Below are 23,233 nucleotides of genomic sequence, written 5' to 3' on the forward strand. Positions count from 1 at the left end.
AAGTAAGTAAATCATATAAAAAAACCATACATTTAAAAATAGACAGGAAATGAAAAAACACGTAAAAGTTAGGTAACAACAGGCGGTCTTATCGCTAAGAAGCGATCTCTTCCAGACAACCTTTAATGACATGACAATACGAACCAAGGCAAGAGTCTTCTTGAATGACACGATCGAGCATAAACTCTAGGGGGCAGCGTAGACGTCAGATTTTTGGCGCGAGGTGTAAATGTGAAGTTTATGGTTCCAATGTAGCCCACAAGATGGCGGGACCTCTATGCACAAGGAAACGTACGAGGACAGTAGATGACAGCACTTGCTTTGGCGTGTTTATGTTTCGGATACAGGCCACAAGATGGCAGACCCTCCCGCACGGTCCCTATAGGTTCAAACTGTATTATCATCCCCTCCGCACAATTCTCAAATTACGTAAACAAGAAATTGGTCTAATTTTTATTGTTTTGCTTGGCCTATCAAAAAACAATTACTTTTAACGACTAACTTGTGTGTGCTGTTACGTATTATACTAAAAAACTCTTTCTTCTCGATCAATATGTCAAAGACAATCATATCTTTACATAATAATAGATAGAACTCAGAAGTAAGCAAAAGGATATTAAAGTATTAAATAATAAAGTGTCTGACTTAGGCTGCGTTTCTGCCAGAAACGTGCAAGAATGCGTAGGAAGGAATCATCATTTGTTTTCCTCGCTCTCTGGTCGAAACGCAGCCTTAAAGCCTCGAGCTTACTTTTGCGGTATTCTATGGGTAAAAAAAAACTGATACTCAAGTTAGTAGTTAAAAGTTTCTAAGTCTTCCATCACCCTCATTACATCGGACCCTCTCTTTCTAAATTACACCCTCCTTTAAGTGTCTCTTAAAATCGATCAGTTAAGTCTGTAACTGGATAATACTATTGACAAGTAAGTTCAAAATTCAACTTTATCTCTTTTACATAAGGTTAGAAATGAAGTATACAAAATATCAGAAGTGGGATTTTACTTTTTAAGAATCGGAGTTTTAGATTATCCAGCACATATTACTTAATGAATAGATCTAGATCATTAGGTTTAAATCTAAAAGACACTGTTAATTCCAACTCACTTATTGGACAGACAGACAGATTGACATATTGACATCTAGTTATACGGCGGTATAACTGAATGGAAATTGAATCTTTGGATAAAATGTCATCGCACACTAATATCTTATAAAATCAATTATAATCATTAAAAAAAATCTATTTTCTGCTATTACTAAATAACATCACATAATGTATACATATATGTAATATTTCTACTTTTAATTGTTCACAGTCCAATTAAAATTCAGTTAGCATTTCTAAGATATAGAAATTAAAAGATTTAATATAAAATTACTACAACTCTATTATTATGGCCAAGACTACGAAAACAAAAAGACACCCACAAAACACAAATAAAATATTTTTTTATATCATATTTCAATTTAAATTGGCTGGATTACTATTTTTTCTACCCCTTCTTTACAACGTATAAGTGCGAAAGAGACAGATATTGAGACAGTACTATTAACCCAAGCTTATACCTGACAAGCGGGTTACTGGCATTCAAAAAAATCACAAATTTAAAAATCATTACCGGATGTTGCCAGCATTTAAAAAAATCCTTGAGCAAAACACATCGAATTATTTTCCTATATTAATGATGATAATGGGAATATATTTTTATGAGATTTAACCACGAAATGTCTTTAGGGGTAGGTAAATGCGGTGATTGTTTACCTGTAACTATATATATTGACTACTTTCTATTTACTCCGATACGTCATCTGAAAAAAAAAAAATTAAGGGTTAGCATCACGTATTAATTTAGATATTTTTTTTTTACAAGGGGGCAAACTTGTTGTTTAACCTCTCGGGCCAATATTGATACCCGAGCAAGCGAAAGATCCCAAAATGCAAAATGGGTTATGACAAACAGAATTTGAAATAGAGGTGTATTGTCAAAGAAAACTTTGTAGCGATGTAAACTTACTGCCATCTTTCGACAAATAATTAAAACTAAACGCTATTTGACTTTGATCCTTATTCTTTCACTGATATGTGTTCAATTTGTTAAATATCATAAAGTGGCGCCATCTAATAGAGCAAAGGCCAAAGGTATAGTAGCATCGTTCGAGCGATGGCGCCATAACCTTTAGGTAGTGCCCGGTAAGATGACGCCACTTTTTGATATTTAACAAATATCAGTGAAATAAAAAGGATCACAGTCAAATGGCGTTCTAAAAGTTTTTATTATGTGTCGAAAGATGGGAGTAAATTTACGTCGCTACAAAGTTTTCTTTGACAATGCACCTCTATTTCAAATTCTCCGCTGAGATGTATACCGCCGAGAACGCAAACCACCGCGATGGAAAGTAATCTAACACTAATCTAAGTACCGACCTGTTCACATGGACAGGTATCCGCGGTTGGCGGAGCGGCGGCGGGCCACGAGGTACGCGACCAGCACGACCACCACCATGCCGCCGAGAGCGCAGCCCACCGCGATGGAAAGTAATCTAACACTAATCTAAGTACCGACCTGTTCACATGGACAGGTATCCGCGGTTGGCGGAGCGGCGGCGGGCCACGAGGTACGCGACCAGCACGACCACCACCATGCCGCCGAGAGCGCAGCCCACCGCGATGGAAAGTAATCTAACACTAATCTAAGTACCGACCTGTTCACATGGACAGGTATCCGCGGTTGGCGGAGCGGCGGCGGGCCACGAGGTACGCGACCAGCACGACCACCACCATGCCGCCGAGAGCGCAGCCCACCGCGATGGAAAGTAATCTAACACTAATCTAAGTACCGACCTGTTCACATGGACAGGTATCCGCGGTTGGCGGAGCGGCGGCGGGCCACGAGGTACGCGACCAGCACGACCACCACCATGCCGCCGAGAGCGCAGCCCACCGCGATGGAAAGTAATCTAACACTAATCTAAGTACCGACCTGTTCACATGGACAGGTATCCGCGGTTGGCGGAGCGGCGGCGGGCCACGAGGTACGCGACCAGCACGACCACCACCATGCCGCCGAGAGCGCAGCCCACCGCGATGGAAAATAATCTAACACTAATCTAAGTACCGACCTGTTCACATGGACAGGTATCCGCGGTTGGCGGAGCGGCGGCGGGCCACGAGGTACGCGACCAGCACGACCACCACCATGCCGCCGAGAGCGCAGCCCACCGCGATGGAAAGTAATCTAACACTAATCTAAGTACCGACCTGTTCACATGGACAGGTATCCGCGGTTGGCGGAGCGGCGGCGGGCCACGAGGTACGCGACCAGCACGACCACCACCATGCCGCCGAGAGCGCAGCCCACCGCGATGGGGACGGCGTCGGGTATGTCGCCACTGGGGCAGTCGCGAGCTGAAATATAGGATAACATAACTTTTTCTCCTGAAGAAGTTGTGTTCTTACGTCCAGGTTCACGGGAAAGTTCGTAAGTGTTAAGTACTCATGTAAATAATATTTATTTTATAGTGATATTTTCGCAAATGTTTTTAAAAGATTTTGTCGGTTTATGCACATATCTTATTTTACAATTAATGAACAGATCGATATTGAAACCACGATAAACCGATTAATTTAAATTGGCTATTATTTATGTCAAAATTTATGACAATATTAAAAAAGGATTGCAAAATTTGTCATCACACAAATTGTGTATTTTTCTAACACTGTCATAATAATATAGGTGGACAAAGGTGATTACTACACAAGCTCAAAATATTACCGAACAAAGTCAACACCGACATTGGCGAATTCACCCTGTGCAAATTGGCAGGGAGTAAAAGCCAGAGGAAAAAGAAAAAAAAAAGGTGATTACTAACTTATTAGACATGCGTTTGTGAATAACGTCAAATTGGACTTGGATTCCCAAACTAAGGAAAGCTTTTTTGAGAGAGTAGAAATTTGCAGATCAAATGTGGCTGAAAACTTGGCGTGTAATTCTACTGGTAACTTTTTATCTATTTTGTGAGCCACCTTTGTGTTTTTGCATGAGCATATATAGAGTAAACAATACAGGTAAGTTCGTAGATTGCATATTTTAGAGGTATACTGGTCATTTTTAGGGTCGGCAACGCGCATGTAACTCCTCTGGAGTTGCAGGCGTACATAGGCTGCGGAAACTGCTTACCATCAGGTGGGCCGTATGCTTGTTTGCCACCGACGTAGTATAAAAAAAAAATACAAATATCAAATATTTGATGAATACTGCAATGAAATACTGTGAATTACAATAGAAGACTCAGCATATTACAAGGCTCTAATAAAAAAAAACATACATTAAAGTAAATAAACGGACAGACAGACGGACATGACGAATCTATAAGGGTTCCGTTTTTTGCCATTTGGCTACGGAACCCTAAAAACCTTTATGAAATAACCATGACATGAGACCAATTTTTCTCATCATTCGTAGAAAGGACTACTTCTAGACTACTTAAAGTAATGAGGCGAAAGACACAACGATTTAAAAAAGTTATACCGTAAAAACATGGACGTGGTATATATTATTGGCCGGTATTGTTGTGTGACCGCACATAAATGGCGCGTAGACATATATAAATAAATAATAATAAATAAATATAATAGGACATTATTACACAAATTGACTAAGTCCCACAGTAAGCTCAATTAGGCTTGTGTTGAGGGTACTTAGACAACGATATATATTATATAATATAAATATTTATAAATACTTAAATACATAGAAAACACCCATGACTCAGGAACAAATATCCATGCTCATCACACGAATACATGCCCTTACCAGGATTTGAACCCGGGACCATCAGCTTCGTAGGCAGGGTCACTACCCACTAGGCCAAACCGGTCGTCTTATCCGTCGTATATATCCAATTGCACACATTTCAGCAAACACCCGTGTTAGCCATGATAACGCGTAAATACGACATGATAACTGGTGTATAGTTATAATTAGAAATCAAAACAAATATAATAGTATAAACTATCGAAATATTCAAAGGAAGTGGGCTTACAAAAAAAAATAACAATTGAAACATTTTTCTGGAAAAAACGCGAATGTTATTATATTACTATTCCCTTTTGTCAGGGAGCAAAATAATAACAAACAAAAAAGTTGATCGACCTTCGCTTCGACTGATATGTATCGAACTGTATAAACATTCAAAATGGCGGCTGTTGACGCTGAAATGCGGCTCAATTTTGTATTAGTAAGTATGTGGAGACAGATTGAACTGAAATGGGTAACCAAAATAACGCAAGATTTGAATTTAATGGATAACAAATGTTTTCTTTATTATTATTCGTTTATATAATCATAAAATACAGTAGATAATAATATAAAAAAAAAAAAACACTAAATAAGTATAAAAAATGTATTTTTAAAATACACTACACCCTTCGGTTAGCTTTTTATAATGTGTTTATATGTATTTTGTATTGTTTTGTTTCTATATTTTACTTTTATATTCATATTATAAATAACCTAACCCAAGATTTAAATGAATAAAGAATAATAATACACTAAATAATAATGTGTGTATAACAGTAACACGTCGGGCCAATTGCCTCCACGACTTTGCTGGCACATACGCACTCTTGTGTCAAAATTTGCCATGACTATTTTGCATAAATTAAGCTAAATTTCACTGATGCAGCGTCGAATTTCCTCCTTCAAATTACCCTTCTCACAGTTGACGAAGTCAAATCAATATTCCGACCATATTTCACACCAAAGAGAATTTAAAATAGAGGTGGATTATTAAAAAAAACTTTGGAGCCACAGTAAATTTACTGCCATCTTTCGACACATGGTTAATTTTTTTAGAACGCCATTTGACTTCGATCCTTATTCTTTCACTGATATAGGAGTTAAATTTTTTTAATATCAAAAAGTGGCGCCATCTTAACGGGCATCGGCTAAAGGTTTTGGCGTCATCGCTCGAAACGATGCCGCCATACCTTTGGCCTTTGATCTATTCCATGGCGGCACTTTTTGATATTTGACAATCGCTCGAAACGATGCCGCCATACCTTTGGCCTTTGATCTATTCCATGGCGGCACTTTTTGATATTTGACAATCGCTCGAAACGATGCCGCCATACCTTTGGCCTTTGATCTATTCCATGGCGGCACTTTTTGATATTTGACAATCGCTCGAAACGATGCCGCCATACCTTTGGCCTTTGATCTATTCCATGGCGGCACTTTTTGATATTTAACAATCGCTCGAAACGATGCCGCCATACCTTTGGCCTTTGATCTATTCCATGGCGGCACTTTTTGATATTTGACAATCGCTCGAAACGATGCCGCCATACCTTTGGCCTTTGATCTATTCCATGGCGGCACTTTTTGATATTTAACAAAATAAGGATCAAAGTCAAATGGCACTCTAAAAGTTTTAATCATGTGTCGAAAGATGACATTAAATTTACTGTGGCTTCAAAAGTTCATAATCAACCTCTATTTCAATTTCTCTTCGATTCATACGAAATTTTCGAACTGTGCCCGCAAAACTTTAATTACTTTTGATATATTGTTCAATAATGAAAACGCGTTGTTCTTCCCTCTAACCCGCCAATTTTACAAACCCTAAACATTCAACTGTCAAATATTTTTTTTAGGGTGGCCAGCAGTGAAACTCAAAAATGGCGGAAAATTCAAATCTTGCGTTTCTTTTGGGGCGTTTTTTATTTTAGGTATATTTTTTTACTTGAAGAATTGGAATTTTCTCCAATGTACCGTCCATACTGTGTAATTTCCATGTAGAGCGAATTTTTAAGCGATTTCGCTCTAGCTAAGTGCGCTTTCTAGAAAGTTTGAGCGTCACTGAAAAGGAAAATTTGACCAGGGACCTTTAGATAAGAGCGCAGACTACATGTGATACGTATCAAAGTCACAGTTTGCGACAGCTCATACTAAGTGAAAGGCTTGAGTGGACGCTCGAAGCGGAGCGATCGGGCGTGCAGCGTGGCGTCGGGCTCACGAGTGATGTGAGCAGCGTGCAGTGCGGCCGCTCCTATACGTTTGCATTTGTTTAATATGCACGCCGCACGCCCCGCCCCGTTGCACGCCCAACTCGAGCGTCCACTCAGTCAGGCCTTACACTAAGTTTGATAGCGAAGTGCGTGACCCGAACGTATTTCTGTTATCACGTAATCAGACCGGTTCAGTCGATACCGATACCGCGCGTACAATGCGAACAAATTAATTATAGCCGTTCGATAAATGTGTTGATTACCGCGAAAATCACGTAGCTAATATCGGAAATATAGGAATACATTGTTTTGAACTGATTTTCACTCGTTTTTAGGGTTCCGTACCTCGAAAGGAAAAAACGGAACCCTTATAGGATCACTTTGTTGTCCGCCCGTCCGTCCGTCTGTCTGTCTGTCAAGACCCTTTCTCAGGAACGCGTGGAGGTATCAAGCTGGAATTTATATCAAATACTCAGGTCCACTGTCCCTGGAGCTGTGAAAAAATCAAACTTCTAAGCCAACGAAATCAAAAGATACAGCCGTTTATGTTGCAAATTTCCGCAAATTTTCGACACTCGCAAGGGAATCAAAACCTACAGAGTACTTCCCGTGAATCTTTAAATTCGGTACGAAGCAACGACTTATAGCACAGATATAGGAAAAATTGCGAAAACCGTAAATTTTTAATTACATCATATAATATTATATTATATACCTAGAGGTTTGTACGGAACCTTTGGTGCCCGAGTCCGACTCGCACTTGGCCGGTTTTTTGCTAAGGAAATGACGCTTAGCACCCTTGTGCTAAGCGTCATTTCCTGTCCGAAATTCCTTAATTTCGGATAATGACCCGGCTGTTCCTATCTCTGTCGCACATTCGTAATTATTATATAGCTGTCCCGCTCATGATGCCGGCGGTCAATGACACTGCGTGACAGCATTATAATCATTAATCATGCGCGTGCTATAGATAGGAGCAGGCGGGTCAATATACGAAATTCCTAGTGCTCAGCGTCCTTTACTAAATATCTGTCAAATTTAACAAGTCGATTATAATCGTCTGTTGATTTTGACATTTGTGTTAAGACAATATTGTATGTAATAACTTTCCTAAGTTTTTTTTTAAATAAGGGATAGTCAGGATTCGCTCAGTGTTTTTAGGATTCCGTACCCAAGGGGTAAAACGGGGGTCTCGTTTTACCCTTTTGAGTTCCGTGAACGGCGTGCAGCGGTAGGACGTTGGGAGCGGCGTCTGCCATTCCGATGTCTGATGGGATAGTACTTATATTATCTTACCAGCACTGAACCCGTTGCCAGACGTAGTCCTGAAAGCCTCCTCCTGCAGTCGGCTAAGTGTTATAGTGGCTGCAATGTTGCTGTTGTCCGCGTTCATTTTGAGTTCTGTGGGCGGCGTGCAGCGGTAGGACGCGGCGAGCGGCGTCTTCCATTCCGGTGTCTGGTGGGACAGGTTGATGGTGTCCACGTTTGCTGGGGAGCAATGGACGTTATTGGCGAGTGGTAAGGTTGAATGTCCTACGATAAAATGCGGTAGACATCACTTAGGTCTAGCCTACCGTTGGGACTAATGTATGGTTTACTTTGGCCAAAGAGACAAACTTTATTTGTGAGCAAAGTTTTATTGACGGTAAAAGTTGAGTCCTAGACAAAGTCGTGTTGGATACTGACAGCTAATGTAGACGGCGCTGTACAGTGCAGTAACACTGGTTGTAGAAATTCAGTTACCACAAAACAACAATATGGCGACGTACTCTGCAATATATATCAGCTGTTCAATTCTTACACTATACTTAATACAATCATTAAATCTTTGTTAGTCAGCAATTACGTTTTTCAATGGAAGTTTTAATTCTAACAGACTAACAGTACCTGTTACATATTATACGTATGTATGTACGATAAGGGAAATTTCCTGTTTGTTAATATAAACATTTTGTTTCTTTTTTTTAATTAAAAATTATTTATTTGGTTTCATGCTTAATGTCTCATTTATATATACATATATATATAGCAAGTATTACGTAGCAAACATAGTTTATCGCAAACCAATAGCGTCTGTCTGTTCGACGGTATACGATAAGATTAAAACGCAACGGCTACTCGTACAAACAAACTTTGTACATACTTCCGCCGTATATCTAAATAATTATCATACTTTTGATAATCCGAGGGTATCGGAATGCTTTGTTTGGCAGCAATACCTATCATTTGACATGTAACATTTTTAACGACTTTCTAAAAACATTCTAAGAATAATAAAACTAATCGAAGTTATTCCAAAACAAAGGGAACTCGATAGCACGAATATGAAGGGAAACGCCAAAAAAATCGTTTTAACGAGTTTTCGTCTTATAGAGGGCATCGATTTAGATAGGTTATTATAGGTTTTTATTCGTCTTTAGAGGTTTCGAGTTACACAGGTGAAATGAATAAAAAAATAGTATTCGATAAGTAATACGTACGCGTAAAGTATGTTGATAAATAATTATGAGATATAGAGGTGATAAAAGAATACGTTTATTTTTACAAGTTATAGAGGTCAAATTTCAGTTTTCGAGTTGTGGAGGTGAAGTTCGTACTGGATAGCCGTGAACGGAATCATTGGTTACTTCATCTTAATGAGGTAAAATAATTCGAGTAATGGAGGTTTTGAAGGGAAGAGCATTTAATTTCGTGTTAACGAGGATTTCGCCTTATCGTGGAACCTCGATACTCTGTACATACTTATACATCGTTAAGTACAAACTAATCTGTATCTGATTACGGAACAGTTGTAAAGTGTAAGAAAAAAATACAACTGTGCACCAAGTGCCGCCACGGCGGAAATAAATTTCGCTGCAAGGCGCCATGTGGTAACTGGATTGCCAAACGTCAAATTTTGACAACTAGAGATACCGCATAGTGTAAGGAGCTCTGCATCCCTACATAAGCTGCATCGAAGGACGCTCTTTGCAATCCCTTTGACCGCCGAAGACGTCAACTGACGCGCGCGGCTAGCCCAATATCATCCTTCGTGCGTTCCGACAAGGTTCATAATGACTCACCGCACACGATAGGTGTGGCGTTCAAATGGTTAACTACAATAAATCCTTACTAATGTTAGGGAAGATAGACGCTACGAGCGAAGCATTTAAGCTATTTTCATAAGACTTCGTAGCGTCATTCTTAGAGAACAAGCGTGGTTGGTCTCTTTGGTCGCTCAGTCAATGGTGAGCCTCTATTCTATGCCTTATCTATAATATAATACTTACTGATGTTAGGCAAGATAGACGCCACAAGTGAAGCATTCAAGCTCTTCATCTCATACGACTTCATACTGTCATTCTTGGCGAACAAGACAGTCAACGTGTGGTTGGTCTCATTGGTCGCTGGCCAGCCAATGGTGAGCCACTGTTCAAGGCCGTCGCAGTTGCCGGAGATGACGGACGCGTTGGCGGGGACGTTGAGGATCACGTGGATTAACTCGGAGGAGGAGGCTGGAAAGAATGATTTGATTAGTTTGGTTTTATTTTAATTTATATATTAAATAAGTGATTGCCTTTGAGTGATAACCAATGTTGCTTTTAGTGACACAATCGGCATCTAAAGTACCGGATCAAACGCCTCAAAACTCAAAAGATGTCTACCATTCTCGATTAGCTCAACAAAAAGGAACATGTTTCTGTACGGAGAACAATTAAGAGTATTACAAATAAATCTGTTGCAGAACTGTACAGATTTATCTGTATCAAAAGTAGTGGCAGATATTTTTGGCGCGTTGTTTAATTTGCTACTATTGATGTAGACTGTACCTCACCACATCTAAAACATAAATTGACATCTCGAACATTAAAATCTGTACAATAAATTATAAATATCGGATTAGTGAATCAAGAATATCCATGGACAAAAACCTTGTCAGTACATAGACGTTTAGGCCAACGTTTTTTCCTGTTATTCTGTCCCATGAGACAGATGATATGAATAACATATGATAAGCAGAGCTCATATAAAAACATCGAATAATTACCGCAAACATGCCTGTTTGGTGCAATGGAGTTGGCAACTGTTGGTTTGCATATATGGCGCCAGCATACGTTTTACCTATCTCGTATGTATGTAAACACTATATTGTACATAAGACAGGTTGCAAAATACAATAAAACAAATTAATATATATACAACGTACAAAGACGAACTTATCCCTATAAGGGATCTCTTCCAGTCAACCTTCTGTCTTTAGTTTGGTTCTATGATATTTAGCTTAAAGGCCTAGCATCTAGGTCATAAAAATCCAAAAATAAATAAATATTATAGGACAATCTTACACAGATTGACTAAGTCCCACAGTAAGCTCAAGAATGCTTGTGTTGTGGGCACTCGGACAACGATATATATATAATACACAAATACATAACTGCCTAGAAAACACCCAAGACTCAGGAACAAGTATCTGTGCTAATCACACAAACAAATACCCTTACCGGGATTCGAACCCGGGTCCACCGGCTTCATAGGCAGGGTCACTACCCACTAAGCTAGACCGGTCGTCAAAATAAATCAAGACTTGTCTTAGGACTGACAGGTAAACCTATTCTAGCGCTATCTGTATAATATCTGTATTAAAGTGTGACCCACAAGACGCAGCCGTATTAGCCATAGTAATGTACCTAACCATGGCAACCAGGAGAACAAAAAGTTGATGCACCCACTTACTAATAATTTCATTCTAAAGAGTAGAGTAGTAATTCTTGTTACAGTGTATGAAGGCACATTCGAATATCATGTTTTTACGTTTATCGTCCAAGCCACAAGATCTCTATCTACGCTAAATACAGAGCTAACAATGCAACTGTTCAGCAGGCCTATGATGGGTGGCGTTATCCACGTGATAAAATAAACGTCACAATTTAACACCGCGCGGTTGAAAGGGACAGACACTGTCATTATCACGTTGTCATGTAGACAAGTGCGACCATCATATCTCTAGGACTGATATCGAACATACGTAATAATACAAATAATGGAAAGTCAATATTTGTACGAAGACGAAGGGTATCATCACACAACCTTATGCTGAACTTGTTGACGGTCTCTTAGTACTTATAAATAAGTCTCGTGTGCTTTGAGTCATCTGCTAGAAGACTCGACTCAGTTTTTCAGATTTCATAATTAAGGTGCAGAAGGATCAGAGAACAGAGTTTTTCAAAAGTCGTGGCGCTGTTTTAGACCACAAAACGGTTGCCAAAAATTTAATTACTAATTAGGGGTCTTTTTTAGGGACTTCAGCGATTCGACTTTGAGTTTTTGAGTTTTTTCACTTTATCTCGAAAAAAATCACGAACGGTGTAACAAACAAGTCTAAAATGTACTTACTTTAAAAAATTATGATAAATTTTGCACACATCTAAAAATATGAAAATTATATCTCAAAATGAGCAATATTATGCTAGAGCGGCACTCAGCGATTACTTTATTTATTATTAAAACACACGAAAAATTTAAATTCCCAAACATGATATCCGCGGTCACACATCCGTCTCGCTTACACTCAGTGAGAGTGAGAAAAGAACAGCCTACTGGGCCTTATGTTGAAATTTGAAGTTCCTTACCAGATTTAGTTTAGTGTGCCGTTAGTGCTTGCGTAGTTCAGTTACTTAGTAGGATTTCTTAGAAGCCTAGTCGCAAGACTTTTCGCTATTACGACTTACTTTTTCAATTACGCAATGTTCTTTTATTGTTATAGACGGTGAAAATTACCAGGTTTAACACCCAATTTGAATAAATAACATCCAAATTATTATTTCTTAATTTCGACTTAAAATTATTTTCTTATATTTTATCACCCAAAAAAAAAAGAAATTTAAAGCCATTTTATGAAATACACCACTTATTATTTGATTGATTGAATAATAAATTTTCAAGGCAACAAAAAACACCTATTTTATTCTCTGGGTCTTTCCCAGCGCCAGCTTCGTTTCAATTTGGGACGGAAGTTCGACGGCCACGATACCCAAAATCATCCGGATCAGACAGTGTTGTCACAAACCAGATACTTAGGTGTGACTCATTCCTTCATTCCCAATGTGCTCAAAAGTTCCGGTTTGTTCCATTCCGAATTTTAGTTCCACGAAACTCTGTGGTACAGAGTCACCGACAGCAGCAGTTGTGGCTAAGTGTGTGAGATATTATAGTCAGTTTTTTTTTGCATTACAAAAAAGATAAAAATCTTGACATAGATACCTTTTTTTATGAAAAACGCTTTACTAAAATCGGTAACTATTACTTATGAAAGCAAAGGAATGTAAATGATCATTTAAGATTTATAGTTGTTACATATTTGCCGTGATTTATTTATCAAATGTGATTTTCAACAAAAAGACTGTCAAAATCGCTCACTTTCTTTCTAATGATAAAAAGGACTATTAAATTATGAAAGTTTTTATCCTATCACGATCTTGCAGACCAAAAATTGTATAAAAAAACCATAAATCAATGACCAATGACCAATGACCTAGGGTTCTGTCATCTCCACGTTGACTACCCACGATCTTAACAAAGTTGATGTCAATTTTTAGATTTTTGAAATTATGTGGTTCTACAAAGAGGTTTCTAATGGGTCGTCTTCAAGAGTTAGTGATAGACTACGTTAACCGCTGAACCATTACCAAACTAAAATGGAGTTGGGCGGGACATACTCGTAGTTTTGGTAGGAACTCAAGTCTTTTGAGTCTGAATTTGAAGAACTCGACTCGTTTTTACGAAACTCGGCGCTTAAAAAACTTCCGAGTCTTAAGTCCCGAGGCGAGTCATTTATTGAGTCTCTTTTAAGAGAACTCAAAAAGACTCGAGTCTCCGAATAAAGACTCCGTCAACAATTTCATAGGTTTAACCTAAATAAAAGTAAATAAATTATGCGTTATTGTACAATTTGTGTGCCTAATCCACGAATATTACTTAAAGATAAAGCATTTCGAAATTTTGCAAACCCGAAAAAAAGAGCTCTCTGAAAAGGACTAAAGTCCCTACAAAAGACTCGAGTCTAACAAGTTGAACAGAACTCGAGTTTAAACTAAATATGCGAGTCTGAAAAACCGTCTGAAAAGTCGAGTTTCAAAGCAGCTTAGCGGGACAGATTGGTGGCCGCTTTCCGATGAACAGATGCTTTTCGCTTTCGATGGCATCCGTTGGCTCATTGGGTGGACGACATTTGGAAGTTTGCGGGTCACCTTTGGATGAGATTAGCTCAAGACCGGGACAAGTGGCGTACTAGAAGACATGCCTATGCTCATCAGTGGGTGATAAAAGGGCTGATGTATATATCCTATTTTAGCGTCGAATGTTTTTTTTTTCTCTGTAGTCTTCTTTTTCCAAATGTAATGTGTTGTGGCGTTAAATAATTGCATTTTCTTTATTTCTTTCTTTCTATATGATAATGTTAACCGCTTACCGAGTTGTATGTTTGTGTGCCACCGACGCGGTATAAAAATGCATCAAATTAGAATGTTTGTTCAGGTCGGCCACAAGTCACGTAACGGTGAGTCATTCTTATGCGCCGGCGCATGTGTGCGCGGACAAAAGATTGCCCGTGAAAACTGTTTGCCTTGCAGTTATTTGCCTTGCAAAGCGAATGTTAGGAGTGTCCGGTGTGTTCTTTATGATACATGTACAATTTCAGAGCACAGCCCACTCGTCTGGAAAAATACATTCTAGTCGCAGAAAAGCAATCGTGGCTGCGTAATATGCGGGAATGGGCTGGAACCGTAAATGCCGGAGATTTTCAAGTTTGCCAAAGATCGGAAGTAGTATGCGGAGTTGATTGTCAATCTTCACTAGTAGGAGAGGATTAGGCCGAAAAATTGGAGTGATATGCGGGCATGGTATTCAGTACGGGGCGCTCCCATATAGCTACTTAAATTGCCCCAATTTGGCCAACCGAGGTCTGTGGCAAATTTAATACCCAAATCTTATTTTTGTACCAATTTTATACTAAAATACACCCGTATTTTGATCGCATTAGCATTTAGATATAAAAACAGCTAAGCAGTATCTTATAAATACCGCAATCTGGTTCGTCCGCTAAGAGGAAAATAAACGCCATTAAAAGCGTAAACATCATTCCCGTACAGGATAGTTACGAAGACTGAATTTTGCCTCGATTGGCAAGGTATCTCCGACGACCGGTTTGACCTAGTGGGTAGTGACCCTGCCTACGAAGCTGATGGTCCCGGGTTCAAATCCTGGTAAGGGCATGTATTTGTGTGATGAGCATGGATATTTGTTCCCGAGTCATGGGTGTTTTCTATGTATTTAAGTATTTATAAATATTTATATATTATATATATCGTTGTCTAAGTACCCTCAACACAAGCCTTATTGAGCTTACTGTGGGACTTAGTCAATTTGTGTAATAATGTCCTATAATATTTATTTATTATTTATTTATTATCTCCGACTGCAGGTTCATTATGTTAATTTTCGTGAAGAATAACAGGAAAACTAAACGACTTATATAAAACTCAGCCACATAACCCGCCAGCAATCTGGTTTCTTTGCTACAAATAAAAATAAACGTCAGAAATACGACATAAGTGAAATATTTAGGTTTCGAAGACTGTTTCTCTGTATATTTCGGTATTTAAATAAAATCTACCCTCAACTGGCTTAAGGAGGCATTTGAGGGTAGATTTTGTTAGATGAAAACATTACATGATCAAATAATGTAGTTAAAAGTCAGGTCGTTCAGTGATAGATCAAATACAAATATTTGATTGGTTAGTAAGTGAAATTTTTGATACGAGGGTGATTATTCCCGACAGCCGCAGGCTGGAGGGAATTAAAGACCCGAGTTTGCAATATTCTTATCCCCAGAGTTACACACAATGTTTTTCATGACACTTGCGAAGAAAAAACTAAATTTTAAACGAAATAATTCTTAAATACGGTGACATATCAAACATTCGTCCGCCATTTTGTAATTTTTTGTCAGGTTAGCATCGAGGGCACAGACCTATTCGGCATTCAGCCACGATTAAAAATTATGTAAAAATATTTTGAGCGGCTGTTAAATTAATCAAATTAATTAATTTTAAACAAACAAAAATATTAAATTATAAACGTCAGTATTTTAAAAGTAAAACTCATTTATGCTACTTGGTTTGTATGAATAAGTGATATAATAAAAAAAAGCTATAACTCCCTAGAGACTTACAGCTTCTTTTTTTACAATCCATAACTCCCACGGGAACAAAATAGGCCTTTGTTCTTCAGTACACCTGCATGAAATAAGAACTTTTTCGAACAAGTTTGATAAAAATGTTAAAACCACCCGAAAATGTACAAATTCTTTGTTTACTTTTATTTAAATACCTACCTAAAGATACAGAGTTATAGACTCAATTAGTCAGCCAACTATAGGTGCATTTTTTTTTTTTAAACTGCAGGAAAAAGGAAATAACATATAAAAGCATCAGCCAAATGTTCAACTAGTCTGGTTTCTCCGTTACAAGGAAACGTGTTGGCGCGACCTGCTGTCTGTGAAACGACCTTGACTTCGCGTTAACAATCAATACCTACATATCTGATGCACTTAAACAGTATCATGTAATATTAATCCTACCAAAAAGATGAATGTGAAAGAATGACAATGTTGTTAACGTTTATGCTAATAGATCTAAAACCCAAGATCTTTTAACGGTCTTTAGACCACAGCTCCTGATGTACGAGTATAACATTCTTCAATGAGGCCTACCGTTTCTGTGCTCACCAGAAGGCGCCACTATAGATGCGAGGTCCAGATAAACAGCTCTCAAAATTGTGATAATATATTCTTATTAAAAAAAAAAAACAATACGTTCCAATATAAACAAAGGTATGTTAACGTCTCAGTTTGCCGTTTTTTAAACCTGTTTAATTTTGCATATACATACATATGTATTTAACCTGGCACATTTTTAAAACTCTTTATTGAACTGCGTTTAAAACTTTAAATGTTTAGCATGAATAATCAAAAATGTAAAAAGATTTCCCACAATTATGAATAAGGACTAAAAATTCGCGATAAAAAGCTTGTAACCCCCAAAAATAAGTAAGCATTTTTTTTATACTACGTCGGTGGCAAACAAGCATACGGCCCGCCTGATGTTAAGCAGTCTCCGTAGCCTATGTACGCCTGCAACTCCAGAGGAGTTACATGCGCGTTGCCGGCTCTAAACCCGCCCCCTCATTAAGCTCTGGCAACCTTACTCACCGACAGGAACACAACACTATGAGTAGGGTCTAGTGTTAATTGGCTGCTGTTTTCTGTAAGGTGGAGGTACTTCCCCAGTTGGGCTCTGCTCTAGATCTGGAATGACATCCACTGGCTGTGCCCTACCACACAAAGCGAGACAGCAATTGAATTGATTGAATTGAATTTGAAGAGCATTTGAAATTTTGAAAGACCTCCGTCTACCTACAGTGGCGCCCGTAGCGGGAAAATTAAACGCGCTAGCCCTCATTGCTTAAAATGATTTTTTTATGTTTACTTGCTACTCATAGTGCGACTTGGCAAGTGTCATATAGTATATGCCAAATTCCAACTTTCCAGGTCAACTTTTAGACGAGTGAATAAATAGTCAGTAGTAAAAATAGTAATTTTAAACGTTAAAATCTTGTAAACGGTCAGAGGTTTTTATTGAAATTCAAGAATTGGCAACTAGAAGGTAGTCTAACAAAACTCGCAATTATGTAGGTCAAATAGATTAAGGTATGGGATGGTCAAAAGTTGTCCGAAATGGTTCGTGTAATATAACCCACGGCTGGTGTCGCCTTTTTTCCTTTGTGAAATTGTTTTTATATTTATTTATTTTCGTCGAAAATCAAATTTTTGATACAACCCTTTACCCTTTGGGTACGGAACCCTAAATATTGGGTCATTACCTATGAAATTGGCGTTTTTGTTCATAAGTATTGGTCATGTCATAGTTTTTATTTTATTTTAATAGTAACTTCGAAATATTTTTGATTTTCATTAGTGCGCTACATAACAACGATTTTACATACAATTATTTGCTACTTTTATTGTTGTATGTATTCAGAATACCGCCCTGAAAACAGCTCTTTTCATGTGCTGCCGGCTCGAGTATTTAAATGACTTATATTTTTAAGACGGGACAGATTAAAAAAAAATGAGATGATAGAAAATATGCCTTAAAAATGTCTCAGATTACTGGCAAAAATTTGTTTGGTTTGAAAATGCCATCACCAAATAATCCGCAAATTTCATTGTGTGAAAAATCGAATTTCGTTAAAGTTCTCCATACAAAAGGCCAATTTCATAGGTAATGACCTAATATTAGCTCTCGAAAACATCCTGGTGTCATGAAATACGGTCAAAGGAAAAGTGAATGCTTCGATAACAGAATGACTAACGCGAGTGAAACGTGGCCCAGTTTCACAAGTCTGCCGATATTTTGCTAAACTCTTTCAGGGCATTGTGATTTACTTCACATTTCAATGTTGCCTAAGCAAGGCTTGGCAACCGGTTAAATTTCCAAACCGTTACTTGGCGCAAAACTTTTTAATTTCAGTTTCTTTCGTAAAACCGGGATTTTTAAACCGGTTTTTAGGAGAACATTTCCATAATGTTCTTGTCAGATTAACTGGTTTAAACTTTACTGTCTTTGTTTTAAGCGGCACACCGCCAGGCAGGGCTGGGAACCGGTTTATTTTTAAATCCCGAAATAGCCCAATATTTTTCATTACTTTGTACTCTTTACGTAGGACTGGATCATGTCTGTAGGTAACAACTTCGCCTTATTAGATAGTCCCATTAAAAATGAAATAATAAACCAAAGAACGAAAAAGAACGTAATAATACCGGTATTTCTTTGTATGAAGAAAAAACCGGTTCCAAGCCTTGCCGCCAGGCCGGCCGGCCGTCTCGTCTCTCATCGAATAAACCGGTTTATTTAGGTTACAATAAAGTTCTTAAAACGCTCGCGTTCTTATGAAAGTTCGGAGTAAAACCAAAATAAACCGGTATTTATCGCTATTTTTAAAACCGGTTCCCAGCCTCCTTGTGGCTAAGTTTTAATTTGCAAGTTTTTGACGTGAAAAATAGTCACCTAGTTTTGAAATGTTTATTTGCTTTTTAGTTTAAGTTTACTTTGCCCATGCTGTTTCAACAATGGATTTACGTATTCATGTTTTAGAACCAAACAAATGTTATTTGCAGGCTTTAACCTACAATAGTTTAACAGTCCAGACGCGGTTTATTTATTTAGTATAAATTTTATTTTGACACTTGGAGAGACTTTACACCTCCAAATTTTATTAGTATTAGTACTCTGACATTGGGGACCTTTTACATCTCCAGATTTAATGTGTTTTTAACCATAGAGACTATACATCTCTATTGTATTGTATTAATTATTTATTTTAAGATTTTTATAATGTAATGTTTACCCAGGTAATTGGCTGTTGTATTTATAAATGTTGTTATGTATTTTTCATGTCACTATATGATGTTACTATAAATGTTGTATTGACTTGTAAAAGAGCCCTTGAGGCCTACTTGCTGAATAAATTTTTGAATTTTGAATTTTGAATAACAGCTGGATTCGAACTCCGGTAAAAAACGAGCATATTTATCCATAATATCATTAAACAACAAACAACCACTTTCGGGAAAAGAGTGACGTCTATTAATGTTTGACCCTTGAATTGTACACAATAACTAATGATTACACTTACATAGACAACAATAAACATAATAACTATGACTCACGGCATAACAGAGCGCAGTGACATACCTAAACAATGTACCACTATGATGCACCGCTCTCTTCAACGCCGTATGTCCATTCAAACTATAGAAAAATAAGAAATAATAGAGTGCTCACTCCATACATCAGTTTTGGTACCAAAATGCTTATTATCTTCGCAATCGACATCTAGCATCGAGTAGCGGAACTCTCAGTACTGCTACTCGACAATAGATATCGTGGCAAACAAAAAGTCTAATGCTCAACGATTTTCAGCTATTATAACCAGAGTAAGCGTAGGGGTTGAAAAGAGTTCCGGTTACTCTGGTTATAATATTAGCATAATAAGCATTTTGGTACCAAAACTGATGTATGGAGTGAGCACTCTATTACTTCTTATTTCTCTATGATTCAAACGGACATTCTTCTCAGTCTGTATATTGTAGAATTACATGAAACGCATTAACGGAGCGTCTGTCTCGTGTTGAGTTTGTTTTATTAGCTGTGGGCATGACTGTGACGCTGACGTGGCGGCTATGGGACATGTCTGTCAAACAGTATGAAAGTTTGGGAAGGAATGGAAAGATTTGCGAGGTGCTGGTAGACTTCCGTAGATCAATTGGTTAAGAGCAATATAGAGATTGCCGGTTGTTGGGTTCAAGTCCTGCCAAAGCGTAATTTCCCTTTAATATGAAAAGGAGGAGGGGCTAATTAAACCATTTCACCAATAAGGCGGTATGTCACCGGATAGGTTATTCTAAGTAATTTTGTTCCAAAATGTCCAAGTATGGATAGATAATCACCAAATAAATTAAACTGCCAGATAAACTTACAACAAAACTTAGAAAATTATCTACCATTTAAGCTTATTTGCTAAATTGTTACGCGATTACTTTATTAGTCAGATAAGTGGCAAGTAGCTTATTCAGGACTTTACTTAGACATTGAGAAACAGCCCTAAGTGAAACTTTTACTATGGCAAATAGTCCCAAATCTTTGTATGAAAAAGTGACTATATTTATTTTACGATACTAAGTTCCTGTCGCAGATCATGAAGGTTTGTTAATGTCGATGATTTTGTGTCACGATATTTTAGTTTTTTATTCGTTTTCTTGTTTCTTTTTGTGTCATAATTTCTATTTTAAACAGAGAGTACCTGGGCGACCGAGCTTTGCTCGGTTATACTATTTATTGTAATATGTTGGTGTATAGGTGATAATCTTAACTACATTTTTATACTAAATTAAACTTGTCTAAAACTAAAAAACTTATATATAAACTTGAACTTATAAAAAAAAAGTTAGTGTCACCGGGCGAGATTCGAACTCGTAACACTCGTTTAGCAGTCCGCGTCTTAACCCGCTGGACCAGACGGGCAGTGGCCGCAACCCGAAATTAGCGACCATATTCTGCGTCGAAAGAAAAACGCATGAAAACTCGAAAACACGCGTTTTCCCAAACATAAGACTAATCTAGATCGATTGTTTACCCCCAAATACCCCCATATACCAAATTTCAGCGAAAGCGTTAGAGCAGTTTCCGAGATCACAGAAATATATATATACAAGAATTGCTCGTTTAAAGGTATAAGATTTGACAAATCGCCATATATAAAAAAAACCTTTCCTATGGTACGGGTATGTTGCTTATTCTTATTAGTTCATGGGCCAGTGTCCATAAAAAACTGCCTTTACTTTTGCCGTAAAGAAAACCCACACGATAACTAAGACGTAAGCGCTAAGCGTAGGCGTATAGCCTGCGTAGATAGCCAACTAAAGTACGTAGGCGTGAGACGCTGATCAGATTTCAATCGATCGTAAACTGAGATTCAAGTCAGATGTAATACAGTACCCCTAGTGTAAATAAATTCGATTTCGAAACGTGACGTACGCGTTTGCGTTTAGTCTCATTTTGTATTGGATTTCGAAAGAGCGCGCCAAGCGGGACGTTTTGGAACCTCAAAATCCTATACAAAATGAGACTTAACGCAAACGCGTTCGTCACGTTATGATGTCGATCAAAGTTACACTAGGGGTACAGATTTCAATCGATCGTAATCTGAGATTCAAGTCAGATGTAATACAGATTCCAAAAAGATTCGAGTAAGCAGTTTTGTTGCGGGTCAAATTCAGCTAATTGGACAAATTATAAATGAATATTCTAGAGAAATTTTATAAAGATCGAGCTAGTCCCACGGGGAGCTCAATAAGGCTTGTGTTGTGGACTCTAAACGACGATATAGGTATATAATATTATACCAAAGAGAATTTGAAATAGAGGTGGATTGTCAAAGAAAATATTGTAGCCACAGTAAATTTACTGCCATCTTTGGACACATGATTAAAACCTTTAGAACGCCATTTGACTTTGATCTTTATTCTTTCACTGATACGTGTTAAATTTGATAAATATCAAAAAGTGGCGCCATTTTACCGGGCATAGGCTAAAGTTTGTGTTAACTTTGGCTTTGATCTATTAGATGGTGCCACGTTTTGATATTTAACAAATTTAACACATATCAGGAAAGAATAAGGATCAAAGTCAAATGGCGTTCTATAAAATTTAAGAGCCCGGTAACGATTTTAGAGCAAAAATGTAAAATTGATAGATTTAGTCGTTGAAATTGTACACCTTTTGTTACGTAATATCTAAATAACAAGTATTGGTTTCTATTAGCACGGTTTTTCATCTTGCCTTTTAATAATGAGGTCGCAAGCGTGCGTCCCCGGTAATATGTGACGAGAAGGGACAGTTTTTAAAAATTCATCAAAATTATAGTAGTAAATTATACAAATTGATGTATAGGAACAGTTTCAGCAAATGTTGTAGATTGTTTAAGTATCAAAATTACGTTGAAATTGAGTCATTTTCAGAGAAATTGTCACTTGTTTTGAAGTAATTTCTGGGGAAAATTGATTTCGTCTAACTCATTTACACTACCTACTTCAAATTTATACCCAATAACAAAAATGTAGTTTATTAAAGTTGAAGTACAGGATATGTGTAATACAAAATTATCATTTTTAACAGTCCAAACTTTACGAAATTTACAAATAAGATCCACAATATCACTGCTTTACGCGCGTTTACCTAAACGTCCATCAGAAAAAAAACCATTACTAATTGTTTTTTTTTTTAATTATTAATATGAAAGATAACAAGACGTGCCAATAGAAACCAGTACTTGTTATTTCTAATAGTTAACAAAAGGCGTACAATTTCATGCGCTAAATCTATCAATTTGACATTTTTGCGACTAAAATCGATAACGGCCTCTTAATCATGTGTCGAAAGATGGCAGTAAATTTACTGTGGCTACAAAGTTTTCTTTCACAATCCACCTCTATTTCAAATTTTGGTTATACATTTACATATTTATATTCTCATGTACGCGTGTGAATGTGTAACAATTTTCACTGCAAAATGACTCAACTTGTATGTCACAGGTGTCGAAGTAATAATGATGTTATTGAGTCATAGT

The 23,233-nt window shown here is 37.5% G+C and overlaps 2 protein-coding genes across 2 annotated transcripts in view; both read right to left on the bottom strand.

The window, feature by feature from the left end:
* The window catches only part of LOC133518390 (uncharacterized), a 194,504-nt gene that overhangs the window by 125,486 nt on the left and 45,785 nt on the right, over positions 1-23,233 (bottom strand). The window lies entirely within an intron of this gene.
* The window catches only part of LOC133518391 (lysosome-associated membrane glycoprotein 1-like), a 28,339-nt gene continuing 8,354 nt past the window's right edge, over positions 3,249-23,233 (bottom strand). The window contains exons 3-5 of the mRNA XM_061852065.1: positions 10,279-10,503; positions 8,306-8,497; positions 3,249-3,406 (exon numbers count right to left, since the gene is read on the bottom strand). Coding sequence (XP_061708049.1) covers positions 3,264-3,406; positions 8,306-8,497; positions 10,279-10,503 — 560 coding nt within the window. The 3' untranslated portion in view covers positions 3,249-3,263. The remainder of the gene's footprint in view (positions 3,407-8,305; positions 8,498-10,278; positions 10,504-23,233) is intronic.

The sequence above is a fragment of the Cydia pomonella genome, chromosome 5 (genome assembly GCF_033807575.1).
Source record: "Cydia pomonella isolate Wapato2018A chromosome 5, ilCydPomo1, whole genome shotgun sequence".
NCBI lineage: Eukaryota > Metazoa > Arthropoda > Insecta > Lepidoptera > Tortricidae > Cydia > Cydia pomonella.